The sequence below is a fragment of the Podarcis muralis genome, chromosome 14 (assembly GCF_964188315.1).
Source record: "Podarcis muralis chromosome 14, rPodMur119.hap1.1, whole genome shotgun sequence".
Classification (NCBI taxonomy): domain Eukaryota; kingdom Metazoa; phylum Chordata; class Lepidosauria; order Squamata; family Lacertidae; genus Podarcis; species Podarcis muralis.
Window position 1 is genome coordinate 30,275,562 of NC_135668.1, and position 14,136 is coordinate 30,289,697.

The 14,136-nt window shown below is 54.4% G+C and overlaps 1 protein-coding gene across 2 annotated transcripts; it reads right to left on the reverse strand.

Moving 5' to 3' along the window:
• Nucleotides 1-183: 183 nt before the first annotated feature.
• Nucleotides 184-8,948, reverse strand: CKMT1A (creatine kinase, mitochondrial 1A). Of its 2 annotated transcripts, none has more exons than XM_077919133.1 (9): nucleotides 8,803-8,948; nucleotides 5,787-5,985; nucleotides 5,601-5,696; nucleotides 4,342-4,563; nucleotides 2,479-2,564; nucleotides 1,438-1,561; nucleotides 1,094-1,228; nucleotides 726-851; nucleotides 184-413 (listed from the first exon to the last, which is right to left on the reverse strand). In XM_077919133.1, exons 2-9 carry the CDS (start codon nucleotides 5,946-5,948, stop codon nucleotides 297-299), a joined length of 1,068 nt encoding a protein of 355 aa, XP_077775259.1. In that variant the 5' UTR covers nucleotides 5,949-5,985; nucleotides 8,803-8,948; the 3' UTR covers nucleotides 184-296. The 2 variants fall into 2 exon arrangements, with proteins under 2 accessions (XP_077775259.1, XP_028562331.1); XM_028706498.2 differs by lacking the exon at nucleotides 8,803-8,948 and adding an exon at nucleotides 8,184-8,479.
• Nucleotides 8,949-14,136: the final 5,188 nt, after the last annotated feature.

Below are 14,136 nucleotides of genomic sequence, written 5' to 3' on the forward strand. Positions count from 1 at the left end.
CAGTGTGACCACCTGTCTCAGAACTGTCGACACGGACTGGCAGCATCTCTGCAGGATAATTTTGATTGGGGATTGAACCCTGGGTCTTCTGCATGCTGGGCAGGTGCCTTGGCCCTGTCTGGCCTGGGGCCCCTTCCTCCCCCCTGCCCTCCAAGTGGTACAAATCTCAGCCAGAGACAGGAGAATGTTACAGCAGCCAGAGTTTTATGGGGTTTGGTGCAGTGCATCGTGTGCCTCCTGCCCACACAGGACTTCTGCCCACTGGTGTCTGCAAAGAGCCCTGGGCTGGACTGGGCTCAGCTGCGGAACTGGGCCACAGGCGAAGGGATGCGGATGTCCTGGCCCCGCTCCAGGCGCCGTTCGCAGTCAATCAGGTAGTTGACACCGTCAATCACTAGCTGCACCAGCTCCACCTGGCAGGGGCAGGAACAGAACAAGCCAAGCTGGAGAGGGCAGCTCAAAGGTGACCCACCATGGTCCTTTGAGGCACTGGTTGTTGCTGCCACCCCACATCCATGGCTCAGCCCTGTTGCTCCACCGAGTTCCTTCTCCTCCCCCAGCAAGCTGCCAAGGGAATGAGGGCCTTCCTTGCAATCTCCCTTGCCACGTGGACATCCCGCTTCATGCTCCCCTCCCTCCACCCAGGATGGCAAGGATGCTCGAGTGCCATACCCTCTACACTCCACGCTTTGCACCCAGCAAAACTGACTCTCCTCCCCAGTTACCTCTGATTTGCCCAGGCGATCCAGGTTGGAAATATCAAAGGTGCCCCCCGTGGCGGCTGTGTCCACACCACCCGTGCCACGTTTCTGCAGCCTCAGGTTCTCCAGGATCTTTGAGAAGCGGCTATCCTGCAGAGGAGGTTGCGGGTAGAAGTCAGTGCTGCAAAGTATTTGGGGTTTACAGAACTGTGACTGTGGGGTGGGGAAGCGTTAGCTTGAGGCTACTGGGGGCAGTCTACGGTGAGGACCAGATACCTGAAAGGGAGTGTCCTGCTTGGAGTTTCAAACATCCTGTGGGGAAGGAACTGTTGGGGGCCTCAGCCCAGGAGCATCACGCTGCGTAGGACCCCTCCACCCACCCCAGGCTTTACCTTGCTCAGCAGCGGCAGCTTGATGTGCACCCCAGCACGCAGTCCAGTGCCCAGGTTGGAGGGGCAGGTCAGGATGTAGCCCAGCCTCTCGTTCCACATGAACTCCCAGCCCCTCTCCTGGATCAGGCGCTCCACCTGTATGCAGGGGAAGCAGGCAGAAGTCAAGGACAGCACTCCATGAGACTGGGCCCCTTCTCTGGGCCAGCTCCTGCCTTGCGATGTGGACCAGGACCAGATCCACGGTGTCCTGAGCTTTACTAATCAGGATGCTGCCACCATGTTCAGCCCAACCTGAGATGCCTTGGGCAGGGTGGGGCTGTGGGGCCAGAGGACTTGCTGCTCACCTCCTTCAAGCCCCGGCAGAACCTCTCAAATACTCTCTTCATGTTGCCTCCTTTCTCCATGGAAATGACACGGGTGTGGTCCTCCTCATTGACCCAGACCAGGAAGGTTTTCTCGTGGTTGTGCCTGAAGAGAGGGATTGGCAGTTACTGGGGTGGGGTGGGAATGTGCCAGGCTAGACACTGCCTGGGCATGATTGGAATCAGGGCTGGCCAGAGGCAGAGCTAGCTGCTCTGGTACCTGGAGCGGCACACATTCTGTGCACCCAGGGGCAAGGCTAGCCACCCACTGGGGTGGGGCTAGGGTCCTGGGGGGAGGGGTGCCACACGCAGCAAACGTCCCAGGGGCGCGACGTGGCAATGTCACCCCCCTCAGGGATGACACCTGGGGCACCCACCACACACCCCTTCCTCCGCCAGTGGGGCCGGCCCACACATGAGGCAAAATGAGGCAACTGCCTTAGGTGGTGAATCACTGGGGCAGCAGATCCTGATGTAGATCTTCCACCTCCCTTTCTTCCCTAGTGGGGAGGTGGATGCTGTTTGGGGGTCTACCTTAGGTGCCAAAAGTTCTTGGCCTGGCCCTGACTGGATGTGTCTCCCTGACCTGTGCCAAGCAGGGGTTTGAACCAGATGATGCTTGGGGATCCTTCTAACTCTATGATTGTTAGCTCTTGCTTTGCCCTTCATAAGTCTGGGCTTCCAGAGTGACCCTCTTCCTGCTTGAGATGCAGCCTTCTTCTCCAAGGCCATCTCTCTCCAGGTCAGCAGGTGAATATGCAGAAGAAGGGCCCCCCTTCAACAGAGCTTCTTGAGAGGTAGGCATTCCCCCTCTGCCCCCTGCGTTTCATTTCATTTCTAAAAGATTAAAGGGGGAGCATTTCAGTTTCAAGGAGGGCATGTCAGCTGCTGGGGACAGACTTGGCTGCAGAGCCGTTGATCTGAGTGACTGGGGGGGGGGGGAGTGCCTGCCTCTCAAGAGGGTCTATGGCTGCCTGCCCACCCACTCCATCCCATACCAGAAGAGGAAGCCAGAAGCCATACCAGATTCCTCGGGCATCAGGCCAGTCACGAGCCATGCCTGCAGCTGTCAGCAGAGGGGAGACAGGTTTGTCAAATAGGAAGTGGTCCTGGGAAGGAGAAGAGGTGATGGTGAGCTGGGGTTTTGCTGGGACCCACCCAACTGGGCAGGCAGAAATTGTGGCCAGGGTCAACCTGAGATGTGGGACAGTGCCTAGGGATGTTCTCCCGAGGAGACCTGAGGGGGGATGTGAGGATGCAGCTGCTGCGGACCAGAGAGGCAGGCAATCAGCACAGCAGCAGTGTCTTGGTCCAACCATGTTCCAGTCCCAGGGGAACCAAGAACATCAGAAGAGCCTGCTCTGTCAGGCCCATCTAGTCCAGCATCCTGCTCTCACAGTGGCCACCCAGATGCCTATGGGAAACCTGCAAGCCCGATTCGAGTACATGAGCAACAATCCCCTCCTGTGGTTTCCAGCAGCTGGTCTTCAAATGCATGTCTGCCTCCAACTGTGGAGGCTGAGTATAGCCATCATGGCTAGTAGCCATCAATAGTCTTACATGAAATGAGTGGCATGCCTTGCCATGCTACACCAAAAGAGGCAGTAACAGGCTCCCAGCAAGGAGGGAGAGCAGTCTAAGGCCAGGCTGCCTTTGGGCTGCCCAGCCCAGTCCTGCCCACTAAGAAGAGCTTGGGTGACAGTCCACACACAAGCAGGCCCTGATTGTGCACACTAGTGTTACCAGAAAATTGGAAGGGTGTGTGTGAGAGAGACCTTCCCCCCACCACAAGCCAAAGGCAAAGACAACGAGCCTCCATTACCAAATGTAGCAATTCACTGATAAATGGATCTATGTACTGGCTCAATGGGAAACCTTTAAAAATTCATATGTGATGGATATACACCATTCCAATGTTCTTCTACTCAGAAAGAAAATGGCTAACAGGAGAAGAGCTTGGGACATAGGTAGGGGCAGCTTTAATCCCTGAAGCATGAGACCACACACTCAGCAGCCCCACTGCCTGGGGGGTGATAATCACTGGCATCCTGGCACCTGAGTGCTGGACAAGTCATTCCAAGAACAATCGCAAACCCAACCTCAGTGGACTGGAGTCTCGGTCAAGACAACGGGCGTGCTTAACTTGGCTGGGAAAATGTAAATACTTACCTTTGTTTCACCTAAAGATTGGAAGGTGGAGGTCACGTGAGGGACAGGACAAGCCTGGTGCTCAGGTTTCGGCCAGGAGACCCTTCCCAATTCATGACGTAGTTATGACAAATATATGATGTTTTACTAATGGTGTTATGGGTAATTTGGGAAACTTATATAAAAAGGAGCCATCCTTTGTTCGGGGCGTCTCACTGCTTCTTCTATGTGAGAATTTGAAGTCTTGCTGAAACAATAAAGATCAGGCCTACTGGCCACTGTTTTGTTTCTATCTCCTGGCTGAAGTCTCTTGCTTGTGACCCCTGACCTGAACCTATGGGAGCCAAGGTTAGGCAATTGTGGGGTGCTCCAATGTCTCTCTTTTACACTAGGGCTGGGCAAAATCTGGTTTTCGACATGGTGATATATCACCAGCTAAACCACAATATACTGATATATCATGATGTCTGAAATAAGGATGGAGCAATGTTGAGACATTGGCTGGTGTCACGGTTTTCCCTGCATCGTTATTTTTGCATAGTGCACACACACACACACACACACACATATCATGATTTACGATATATTGCCAGGTCAAAAATTATGAAACTGATAACCACAATATGGACTGCAAACTGGTTTTGGATGATATATTGATATATCGCTCAACCCTAGTGCACACCCACCAACCCACAAATGCACCCCGCCCCCCGGCCACTGGGCTTCCCCACCACTCACATCAATGAGCTGCTGCTGCTCCTTGTCCGTCATCTCACTGAGGCGGTAATATTTGCCAGCCAGGTCTCCGCTCAGGCCAGCCAGGGCTTCTGCTGTGACCCTCTCCACCTCTCGGCGCTCGGCCCGGCTGCAAGCTGGAGGCAAGCTGAGACCCCGGATGCTGCGGCCCGTCCGCACTCGTGAGGACAACACGTAGCGCTCGTCAAAGTGGCCTGCCTTGATCTGCGGGAGAAGGTGTACCCCAAGGAAGCGGGATGCAAAAGGCAGTTAATCATCAGGGTGGTGACACATATGGGATGGGGATGATATAAAGGACAGGACCTTTGTTGCCTCTGGGAGCTCAGGGGTCTTGTTTTGATTATTTTGTTTTGATTTATATTGTTTTGATTGTTTTGGCATTTTTGTTTTTGCAGCCTGTTTACTTTCACATTTCTCCCACATACGTGGGACAGGAGGTTTAAATCTTAATTTACATATTTAATCCTTAATCCATCTCCATCAGGATGCAGGGGGCAAGCCAAGGGATCTTGGCAAGTTTTGATAGGAGTAAACTGTCTCTTCTAGTTTCCCAGGGAGAAACCTGGCCTTCTTCCCACTTCCTAGAATGAAAATTTTGGTTTCCTCTTGAAGCGAATTGGTAACATTTGGTCCTGAGCTGATGGTTAACTGGGGCTTTAATGTTGCCTTTCCTCAATTTGATGTTGTTTTGTGTTTTATACTGATTGCTTTTCACTGTTTTATGCAACTTGGAAAAACATACACACACTCAGAGGGCTTTTTTTCAACAGGAACTGCAATTCTAAGAGAATAAGGGAGGCATTTATGGTGAGTTCCGGCACTTCTTTTTCTAGAAAAATAGCACTGTGTGCGTGCATGTATGTACACGGTATGTACCTGGTTTTCGAATGTAATCTGTTCTGGAAGACCCTTTGACTTCCGAAACATTCGAAAACTGAGGATCAATGGGTGGTCGGCAAAATCCATTGAAAAAATGGAAAAACACGCAGTGGAAGCCGTTTGACTTGCGAGGTGTGTTCGAAAACAGAAGCAATTACTTCCAGGTTTTTGGCACTTGGGTTCCGAATCGTTCAGCTTCTGAGACACTCAAAAAACAAGGTTCCACTGTATCTGTATCTGTATCTGTATCTGTATATATGTCTACATACACACAGATATACATATGCATATACATATGAGAGAGACTTTGCAGTGACCCCTGGGCAAGGGCTCCTTCCTGGGGTGCTGAGGGTGCAGCATACCTTACTGGAGTCCAAGTCCGTGGGATGCTTCATAGTGCGGGGGTTGTAGCCGTTGTGGCGCTCCTCAATCACTGGGTCGAAAATACCTGCAAAGACCTAGAGCCACAAGGATGGGGGTGGGGTTAATGGCAAGCTAAAGGGAGCCCAGGTGGGTGGGTGGGTGAGAAGGGCTGCTTGGGGACTAACCTCATAAGACTCCTCATCCCCTGCTACCATGCCTACAGTCTTGATGAAGGGGTGCCCAGGGTTGTCCACGCCGGTCTGGATGCACTGGTCCAGGGTCCAACCGGTGGGCGTGGCCTTGTCACAGAGCTGGGCGTAGATGGTTGGTGTCAAGTTGCTGGCCATGCAGTTGTTGTGCTTCCGCAGGTCAGGGTACTCAGCACTGTGGGGGGAGGGGACAGGATGTGGGATAGAATTAACACACTGCAGGCAGTGGGGCACCCATTGCTTCTTTGGCTTTTGTTGCAGGCTTCCCCTTTCCTCTGAGAGGGTCTTGTATAGGAGGAGGCAGCCTGAGAGCCATTTATAAATGTAGGAGGAGGAACAGTAGCCTCCACATTTGCTCTGAAATTTCCTGTAAGTGAAATTTTGTGGCCACACTTTTACATCTTTTCAAGGAAATGCACTCTACATGTGCCCAGATGTACCAATGTATCTATAATTTATTTCACATTATAATTTATTTCACATGTACCACAACTGAGTCCTTATACAGGAAAAAAGATCTGACTTGTTGTGTTGTGGGTCCTTCCTGCCCCCTTTGTCCCTCCCCCCCATCCTTCAGTGAGAAGGGTGGGAGAGAGGGAAGCTCACTTGCTTCTGCGCTTCCACGACTCCACCCCGCACAAGGTGCGATGTTTCTCTTGTTTAGCTCTGGTTTCTAGTCATGGATTTCATCTCTGGTGGGAGCCTGTCTGAGCTTTGCGTTTTTAACTGCGTTGAGGCAGTTTGGGAACCAACTTGCAGGAGGCTCGGCTGCTCTCCACTCCTGGCGCCCCGGCTTCAGCTATTACCTCCCACACAGAGCCTACCAACAGCCCCTGCCGGTGATGGGGCGTGGATGCTGGACCTCAATCTGGAGCAGCTGAGAGGGCCTGACCCCAAAAGGCAGCCGCAGCAACCAGTGAGCAGAGCAGGAGGCGCGCGGAGGACTTTATTGCATTAAGAAGACTCTTAATCCGCTTAGAGCGGCCGTCTCCTGACCTCGTTCCCAGTTTAGAGGGGCTTTGTGGTTTTCCTGGCCTTCCCTGGAGTTGCGAGGGGGCGGGGAGGGAGAGAGGCTGGAGCAGCTGAGCGAGGGATATTTCCCTCTCCCGGGCTTAGAGAGCTGAAGGAGGCCCCGCTTGAGTGGCCCGATCCTTCTTCGCGAGCTCATCGCAGTCAGTGCGGGATGCCCTCTTTTCTTGGCAGTGGCCGGGAAAAGAGCTGCATGACGGGCAGGAGTTCAGCAGGTGTATTTTTCCTCCCTGGTGCCTGTGCATTGGCTGGCCTATAGGGGGCAAGGGAAGCAGTCGGGACGATTGCGGAGAAGTCCCAATTCTCCTCCCTGGAGGCCCAATTCTCGGGAGCACTGTGGGAGCGAGCAACCGGCGCACCAGTCTCCTGCAAACGTAATAGGCAGCAGCCGAAAGGCTTCTCTCATTCTACTGGTGACATTGAGATCTCGGCGTCCTCCTGTGGAAAGGGTGTCACTGGGGCCACTCCTCCCCCACCGCACCGCTTGCAGGAGCAGCTTCTCCGGCCTCCTGTGCGGAAGAGCGGCAAGCCTGGAGGTGTGTTGCCCAGAGGGGTAGAGATTTCCGAGCGGGGCTGGCACTATTTTTTCGGTGCTGAGGACTGGGACGAAATGGGGGGCCCTGGATGACAAAGCTGTCTCTGGGCGCTAGAGAAAGCTCGACCGGGATCTTTCGGTCCGGCAAGGAGGAGGACCAAGCAGAACCGGCCCCGCTGCAGGCCAGCCAGAGGCAATGAAGGGGAGAGTGTTCCAGAGCATGTGTAGAGCACATTGCCCTCAGGGGATGTGCCCAGCAAGCCCCTTGAGACAGCTCTTCCTCTGTGGCTCTTCCCGCCCCAGCCCCTCCTCCCGACAATGCCGCAATCTCAGGCTCTGGGCCTCCTCCTGGGAGTGAACAACCATAGACCACGCGTCTGGATTTAGACCAAGCCCGGGTCGGCGGCTCAGTTAGGCTCGCATTGGCTCAGGACCACCGCTGAACCGAGGGATAGATCCGCCTCTGGCTCGCTCACGGCGGACAGGCAGAGCGTCCGGACTACGGCTTGCTCGGATCAAATCACCAGCCTCTAGCCACTAAACCAGACTGCCTCAATGCTGCAGTGCTAGAGAAAAGGTGGGGTGGGGAGGCGCCCTGTTTGTCGCCTCTTCCTACATATTGCAGGTGACTGGGGAGGGAGCTGGTGTGGGGCTCCCCCTGCCCTGGCTCTTCCCGCGGCCCCTTGACCGCGAGCGGACCCAGCGCCATCCCCGTCGGAATGTCCCCGTCCTCCCTTCCCGACCGCCCAGTTCCCTGAAGGCATCTCTCTGTGTTTGAGTGTGCGCAAGGGCTGCCTGAGGAGCCATACCTAGCCGGGTAGCGGCGCCGGTTGGCCACCGCGGCGCCCACGGAGTCCCGGGAGAGGAGGAAGCCAGCCGCGGCCAGTGAGCCGGCTGCTCCCGCCAAGGCTAGGAGGCCGGCGGATCTTCGTGCCGAGACGATGCGGGCGAAGGTGCTGGCCATGGCGACGGCGAGGCCGAGCGAGCAAGCGAGCGAGAGAGCTGAGCAGGCAGGCAGGCAGGCAGGCAGGGAGTGCGCACAGTGAGGCGGGCGGGGACGTGCGGCGAATGGCAATGGCTCGCGGGGGAGGGGAGCGCGGAGATTACGCCGCTAGCCCAGCCCAGCCTAGCCCGGCTCGACTCAGTCTGGCCGCCCGCCAACCCGCCCGCTCATCCGATGCGCTGCAGCTACCGTGGCGAGGCTTCTGGCACGCTTCAGCACCACCGCAGTGGACAGCGCCTGCAAGCCGGACGCCCGAGCTGCAGCCCACGCGGCGTGTGTGTCTGTGGAAGTGGGTGGGCTGTGCCCCACCGATCGCCTATGCCTCCACCCCACCCCACGCGGAGCTTGGCTGGCAAGCATAGTCGGCGCGGAGGATGTCTGGCTGGCACTCTCGGAGGGACAAAGTCCACTCGCAGCGGACCCACCTGAGCTGCGGGAGAGGCAGGTGCGCCTCCCTGCCCAGCCACGCGCTCCTGCAGACATGGGCTGGGGAGGCTAATACCGGCCAAGTGAGTTCCTAAGGAGGCGGTTTTCCTCCAGGACAGAGGGAGAACCCGATTGATTGCTTCGCAGGCCCAGAGCCGCGGAGCTGCTGAGTCTTCTGCAGAGCGGGCGCCAGGAGACTGCGCAGGTGGGCGAGCCGACAGCTGGCTCATGTGTTCTGGCCAGGCCTTTGCGCTCGCCCCGAGCAGACTGAGGCTGAGCAGGGCTGCTCCGGAGGTTTCCTGTTTCTGCCGGGCTGCCTCCACCCCTCACATACCTAGTTACAATAAGCCTGCCTAGGCGCGCGGGGTAGGGTGGGGGGAGAGAATGCGCAGGGCCAATGTGCAGGCACAGATCCAGCCCGGGCAACGCACGCTTGTGCTGCCCGCTCCCCAGGGTGCAGAGCGCCCCCTGGATTCTGCCCTGGCACCCACCTGCCCAGGGCCAGCAGCAGAAGGGGCAGGCGTCGGAGAAGAGCGCGCGCTACTCTCCACGGCCAACTTTTCTCGGGAAGTGCCACACCACCAGTTGCGCTCTCAGCAGGACCAGCGGAGCGGAGAGATCGAGTATCAGATGGCCTCAGGATCAGGCCCTGAGGAGGGCAGGCAAGGCGTCTAGTGGACACAAGGGCGCAACGGAGCCGCCTTCCTCCCTGCCTCTTCTCTCTCCTCCCTCAGGGTCCATGGATTGTGTGGGGCTTCTGGGGTGCCCAAGGTGGGTGGGTACTGCTGCCCGCGGGGAGGACGAGGAAGTCAGCTGCGGGAGAGGAGGGCAATGAATCCTGCGGAGAGGCTACCTGTTAGAGTTGGATTATTGGGCAACGGTGTGGAGGGGAATGGTATTATGGGTTGCTAGGCGTAAGGGTGGCTCAATGGGCTGACTGGCTCAGGCACGCACCAAACTTTTTTGGGGGAAGGTCGTTCTGCTGACAGCTAAGGTGTGCGCCGGTGTATCCTGAGCTTCTCCCCAGGCTGGGGCTCCTGCTGCTGCTGCGGCTGCCTCTCTGCCTTTCCTGTCCGTGGCTGGGTCCGGAGGGCAGGATGCAAACGCCTGGTGGCTGTGACTGAGCTGCTCTGGGTTGCCTGCAGGGCAGGGCCGAGTTCGGGCAGCTCCTCAACCATGGCATCGTTGCCCGGCGCGCAAGAAGCTAGGAAGCTTAGATCTCCCGGCTTGCTGCTTCCCCCCACGCCCCCGGAGGCTGCTGCGCCGCGTCAGCAGCCGTCTTCTGCCAGGCCAATGTGCCTTCCCTTCCCTTGGGACTTGAGATTCCCAGGGGTGCTCCTGCCTCAGGTTGGCTCTCCTTCTTTGCCTTCCAGCATTGCGCTTAGAAACAGGTCCTGCGGGTGCCAGGAGTGCGTGTGCTGCCCTGAGGGGTGTGTGTTAGTAACCAGGCAATGGTGAGAGGAGACGCTGGCTCTGCCTCCCGGGCTGCTGGAGGGAGGGGCACGTGGGGTGTGTGTGTGAGCGGGCGGGGACGCGACTGCGGGCTCACCCTGAGCCTGGTGCTTTGATACTGGGATTCCTGTCGTCCTGAGCTCAGCCCTGTTTTCCTCTATACATGTTTGTGCGCGCATGTTTTGCAGCTGACGCAGCCCCGCGCCCCGTGCGCTTTGGCTGTGCACCCGCGGTCTCCAAAGTAGCGGGGGTGGGTGGGGGGGTTACACCTACTGTTGTCCTGCCATTTGGGGATTTGTGGGCTTCCCCATCTCCCCTCCCTGGCCAAGGGAGTCCACAAGGCAGCGCAGCTGGGTAGTTCCCCCCTCCCCCACCCCTTGGCAGAGAGGGAGGAGAGCGCTCCTCCTTACTCTCCCTCCCTTCTCTGGGCTGCAGAATGAACCGCGGGGTCCAGGGCTGGTGGCATCTGCTGGAGAGGGCAGTCTGGGCGCAGCAGGGACGGAGTCCCTACCAGGATGAAAATGGTCCATGCGACATGCTCTGGGAGAAGACGGGGTGGGCAGGGCAAAGAGAGGCAACTCCAAAGTGAGGGGCTCCGTGAGGGAGGCGGAATGAGGTGGAGGGTGAGCTGAAGGGAAATTCTGAGAAGGGACCTCATTGATGGGTGGGTACATTTATTTATTTAGCATTATTTATATGCCACTTGATCACCCATAACCTCTAAGTAGTTTACATACTTGTAACATAACATACATTAAGACATTAAGAGCAAGTGAACCCAGAATTTAGTAAAATGGAAGTAAAATTAGCATTGACTAAAAGTATACCTAATAAACTAAAATTATGTGTCTGGTTAGGCTTGCCTACATAAACAAGTCTTCAGCAGGGGCCAAAAATAATGCAGCAAATGCAGCTGACTAATTTCAATGGGCAGGGAGTTCTAATCCACAATGAAGGATTGTTTCCTTGCAAGCAGCATTAGGTGGCATTTGTACAGTGGACTGGTCCCAAGCTGTTGAGGGCTTTATATACTAATGCATACTTATATGCAATACAGTATACCAATTATAAAACATGTCTCTCCTGTCTCTACAGCCTCAGTAGGCACTGCAACACTCCAACGGTTTGACTTCACCTCTGAAGGCACACTCTTCCACTGTCTCCCGAGAGACGGATGCCAACAATGCTAATTGTAACAGCTTGAATTTGGCCCAGTAACAAATCAGCAGCCAGCACAGATCTCTGAGCAGGGATGTGATATACTGACAGATTCTGACTCCTGTCAGCATTCACGCTGCAGCATTCTGCACTAACTGCAGTTTCCACACCAAGTGCAAGTGAAGCCTCATGCAGAGTGCATTGCAGTAGTCCAATCTTGAGGCTACCAGTCCCCAGACCACTGCAGTCAAAGCTGGGAAGAAGACGGGGACCCAGATTGTGTTGCCACAGACTTAGATGATGCTTCTCCACCATCACAAGCCCTTCTGTGGGTCTCTCCCATGTGCTGCCATCTGCCCAGCGACTCTCAAGTAACTCCACTCCACCAGTCCCCCTTGCCAGCTTCAGCAGGCTTTTGAGGGTGGGTCAGCCATGTCCATATGGTAGTTGGAGGAAGGACGCCTTCTCTCATAGGGCCTTTCTTCTGATAAGGGTCCCTTTCAGAGTCTGCTGATAACAGCCACCCACGCCTGAGTTCCTTTGGCAGCAAAAAAACTCAGATCTACCAATCGTGCTTGCTGAGTTAATCTTTCCAAAGAACCAGAAGCTGCTGCGGCCGCTACCTGAAGGAGTGCCTGCCCTTGCTTACCTGTGGCAGGTATGCTTAGGTGATTCCCGTCACGTACTCCTGATGACCTCATTACAACCTTTGGTCTCTGCAGCAAGTCTCTGGCTGGAGCCGCACCCTGGCAATGTCTCAGCCATAAACTGCCAAGGGGGTGGAGATAAATGTAGCTGGAAGCATTTTGTCTCTCAGTTTCCTCTGGTTTTCTGTTTGAGGAGCCTCCCAGGAGCATGACTTGCCCTTGGTTTCTTTTTAATTTTTTATTAACAATTTCAACATAACAAATTATCAGAACAAATCTTCTTCACTATTTCGCCGCCTTTTTTCCCTCCCCCTCCCCGAAAAACCCTCCTTCCTCCCCCGCCCCCGACTTCCCTCAGCTCCTCTCTCTGATTTCTCAACTCATGTTATTCTCTGCATACTGTAAAATTGTATATATCCTTTTATTATCTGTCTAGACTTGCCCTTGGTTTCTGTGGCTTCCCCCACTCTGCTACTTCTTCCCTTCCAAAGCAGAAAGATGGTGTCTGTCATAAATCAAGCCACAAAGGGCATCCCAGTTAGCTTGGGAAAAGGGCCTGTCCACACTTTTGGGCTTCTGGGCTTCTGCAGCAAGATGTCACCAATGTGAAAAGCGCCAGAGTCGCAGCAGAAATGGTTTTTCAAAAGCAACACTAGATGCCATTTCCACCTGAGATTACAGTGTCCCAGTTGCCACAGAGGTCCACAGACAACACCGCTTGCCTTCATTTCCTGCTGCTCACCTTGGCTACATGTGGCCTGTGGAGGCTTGGTGAGGATTTTCAAACCCTGGGATGCTGGTTGTGGGGGACTTGGCCAGGGCAGGGTGCAGGAAAAGAGGCCATGGGGAGCCCAGGAGCCCAAGTCCTGTTTAGCAGCTACTCTGCAGTGGTGAGAAATTGCCCAATCTTGAGTAAATAATCACCCATGAGGAAACAGATGATTTTTTTTAATGAAATGTTTTTATTAAACATTTTATTGGATTTCAAAAGTACATAGAGCATCTCTGACTTCAGTTCCTCCCAATTCCTCCCACCCCCACGAAGAAGCAGATTTGTACACGTTAAGGTACAATCCTGGCTCTGAATGTCTCCTTGGTACAGTGGTACCTCGGGTTAAGTACTTAATTTGTTCCGTAGGTCCGTTCTTAACCTGAAACTGTTCTTAACCTGAAGCACCACTTTAGCTAATGGGGCCTCCTGCTGCCGCCGCACCACCGGAGCACAATTTCTGTTCTCATTCTGAAGCAAAGTTCTTAACCTGAAGCACTATTTCTGGGTTAGCAGAGTCTGTAACCTGAAGCGTATGTAACCTGAAGCGTATGTAACCGAAGGTACCACTGTATTCTCTGGGTTTGGGTGTTCCCATTTCAAGGAACAGAATGGAGAACACTTTATAAACAAATGGCACTTAAAAGTTGCACCCAGAGAATTTAAAGCTGGCATTTTGCAAAGTGGAGGATGGTTGTGCACTGATGCAGCATTTGCAGACACAGAAACTCAGTGTGTGTGTGTGTGTGTGTGTGTCTAATTTTCTTTGCCCTGCTTTTGTGGAACTAATTTGCAACACTTGTCACATCACAAGCCACACAAGCCCTGGACATAAGGGCACACACGTATTGGCTCGGGAGGATGGACTAGAAACTCCCATGACCATAAAACCTTCATCCCCCCCCTCCATTACTTGATTTAACAGCATGAAACGTGGGGGGGGGGGGGAAATACTTAGAGTGTACTTTACGTTTCAGATAGAGAAACACCCTCGCACTGTATATAGGTCTCATGATTCACACTGTCACTAAAGAGAAAAAAAACCCCTGTCTCATCTGGCCTGTTTTACATATAATCAAGTGCAAGAAGTATCAGCCACAGTAACAAATGTACAGTACTGTGAGAACAATAATGGAAAATGGTGTGTGGCTGTCCAAGCTGTGTCCCAATAATAATGATAATTAAAGTTTTATTATTTATACCCTGCCCATCTGACAGGGTTGCCTGTCACTCTGGGTGGCTTCCAGCACAAACAGTATAAAAAAATAAGACGTCAAACATCAAAAGTTCCCCGATACTGGGCTGCC

Coding starts and splice junctions, on each gene's coding strand:
- CKMT1A (XM_028706498.2), bottom strand. CDS start 8,338: ATGGCCAGCACCTTCGCCCGCATCGTCTCGGCACGAAGATCCGCCGGC. Junction 5,697..5,786: donor GGGATGAGGAGTCTTATGAG/GTTAGTCCCCAA, acceptor TTGTGGCTCTAG/GTCTTTGCAGGTATTTTCGA. Junction 1,229..1,437: donor TCTGCCGGGGCTTGAAGGAG/GTGAGCAGCAAG, acceptor CCCTGCATACAG/GTGGAGCGCCTGATCCAGGA.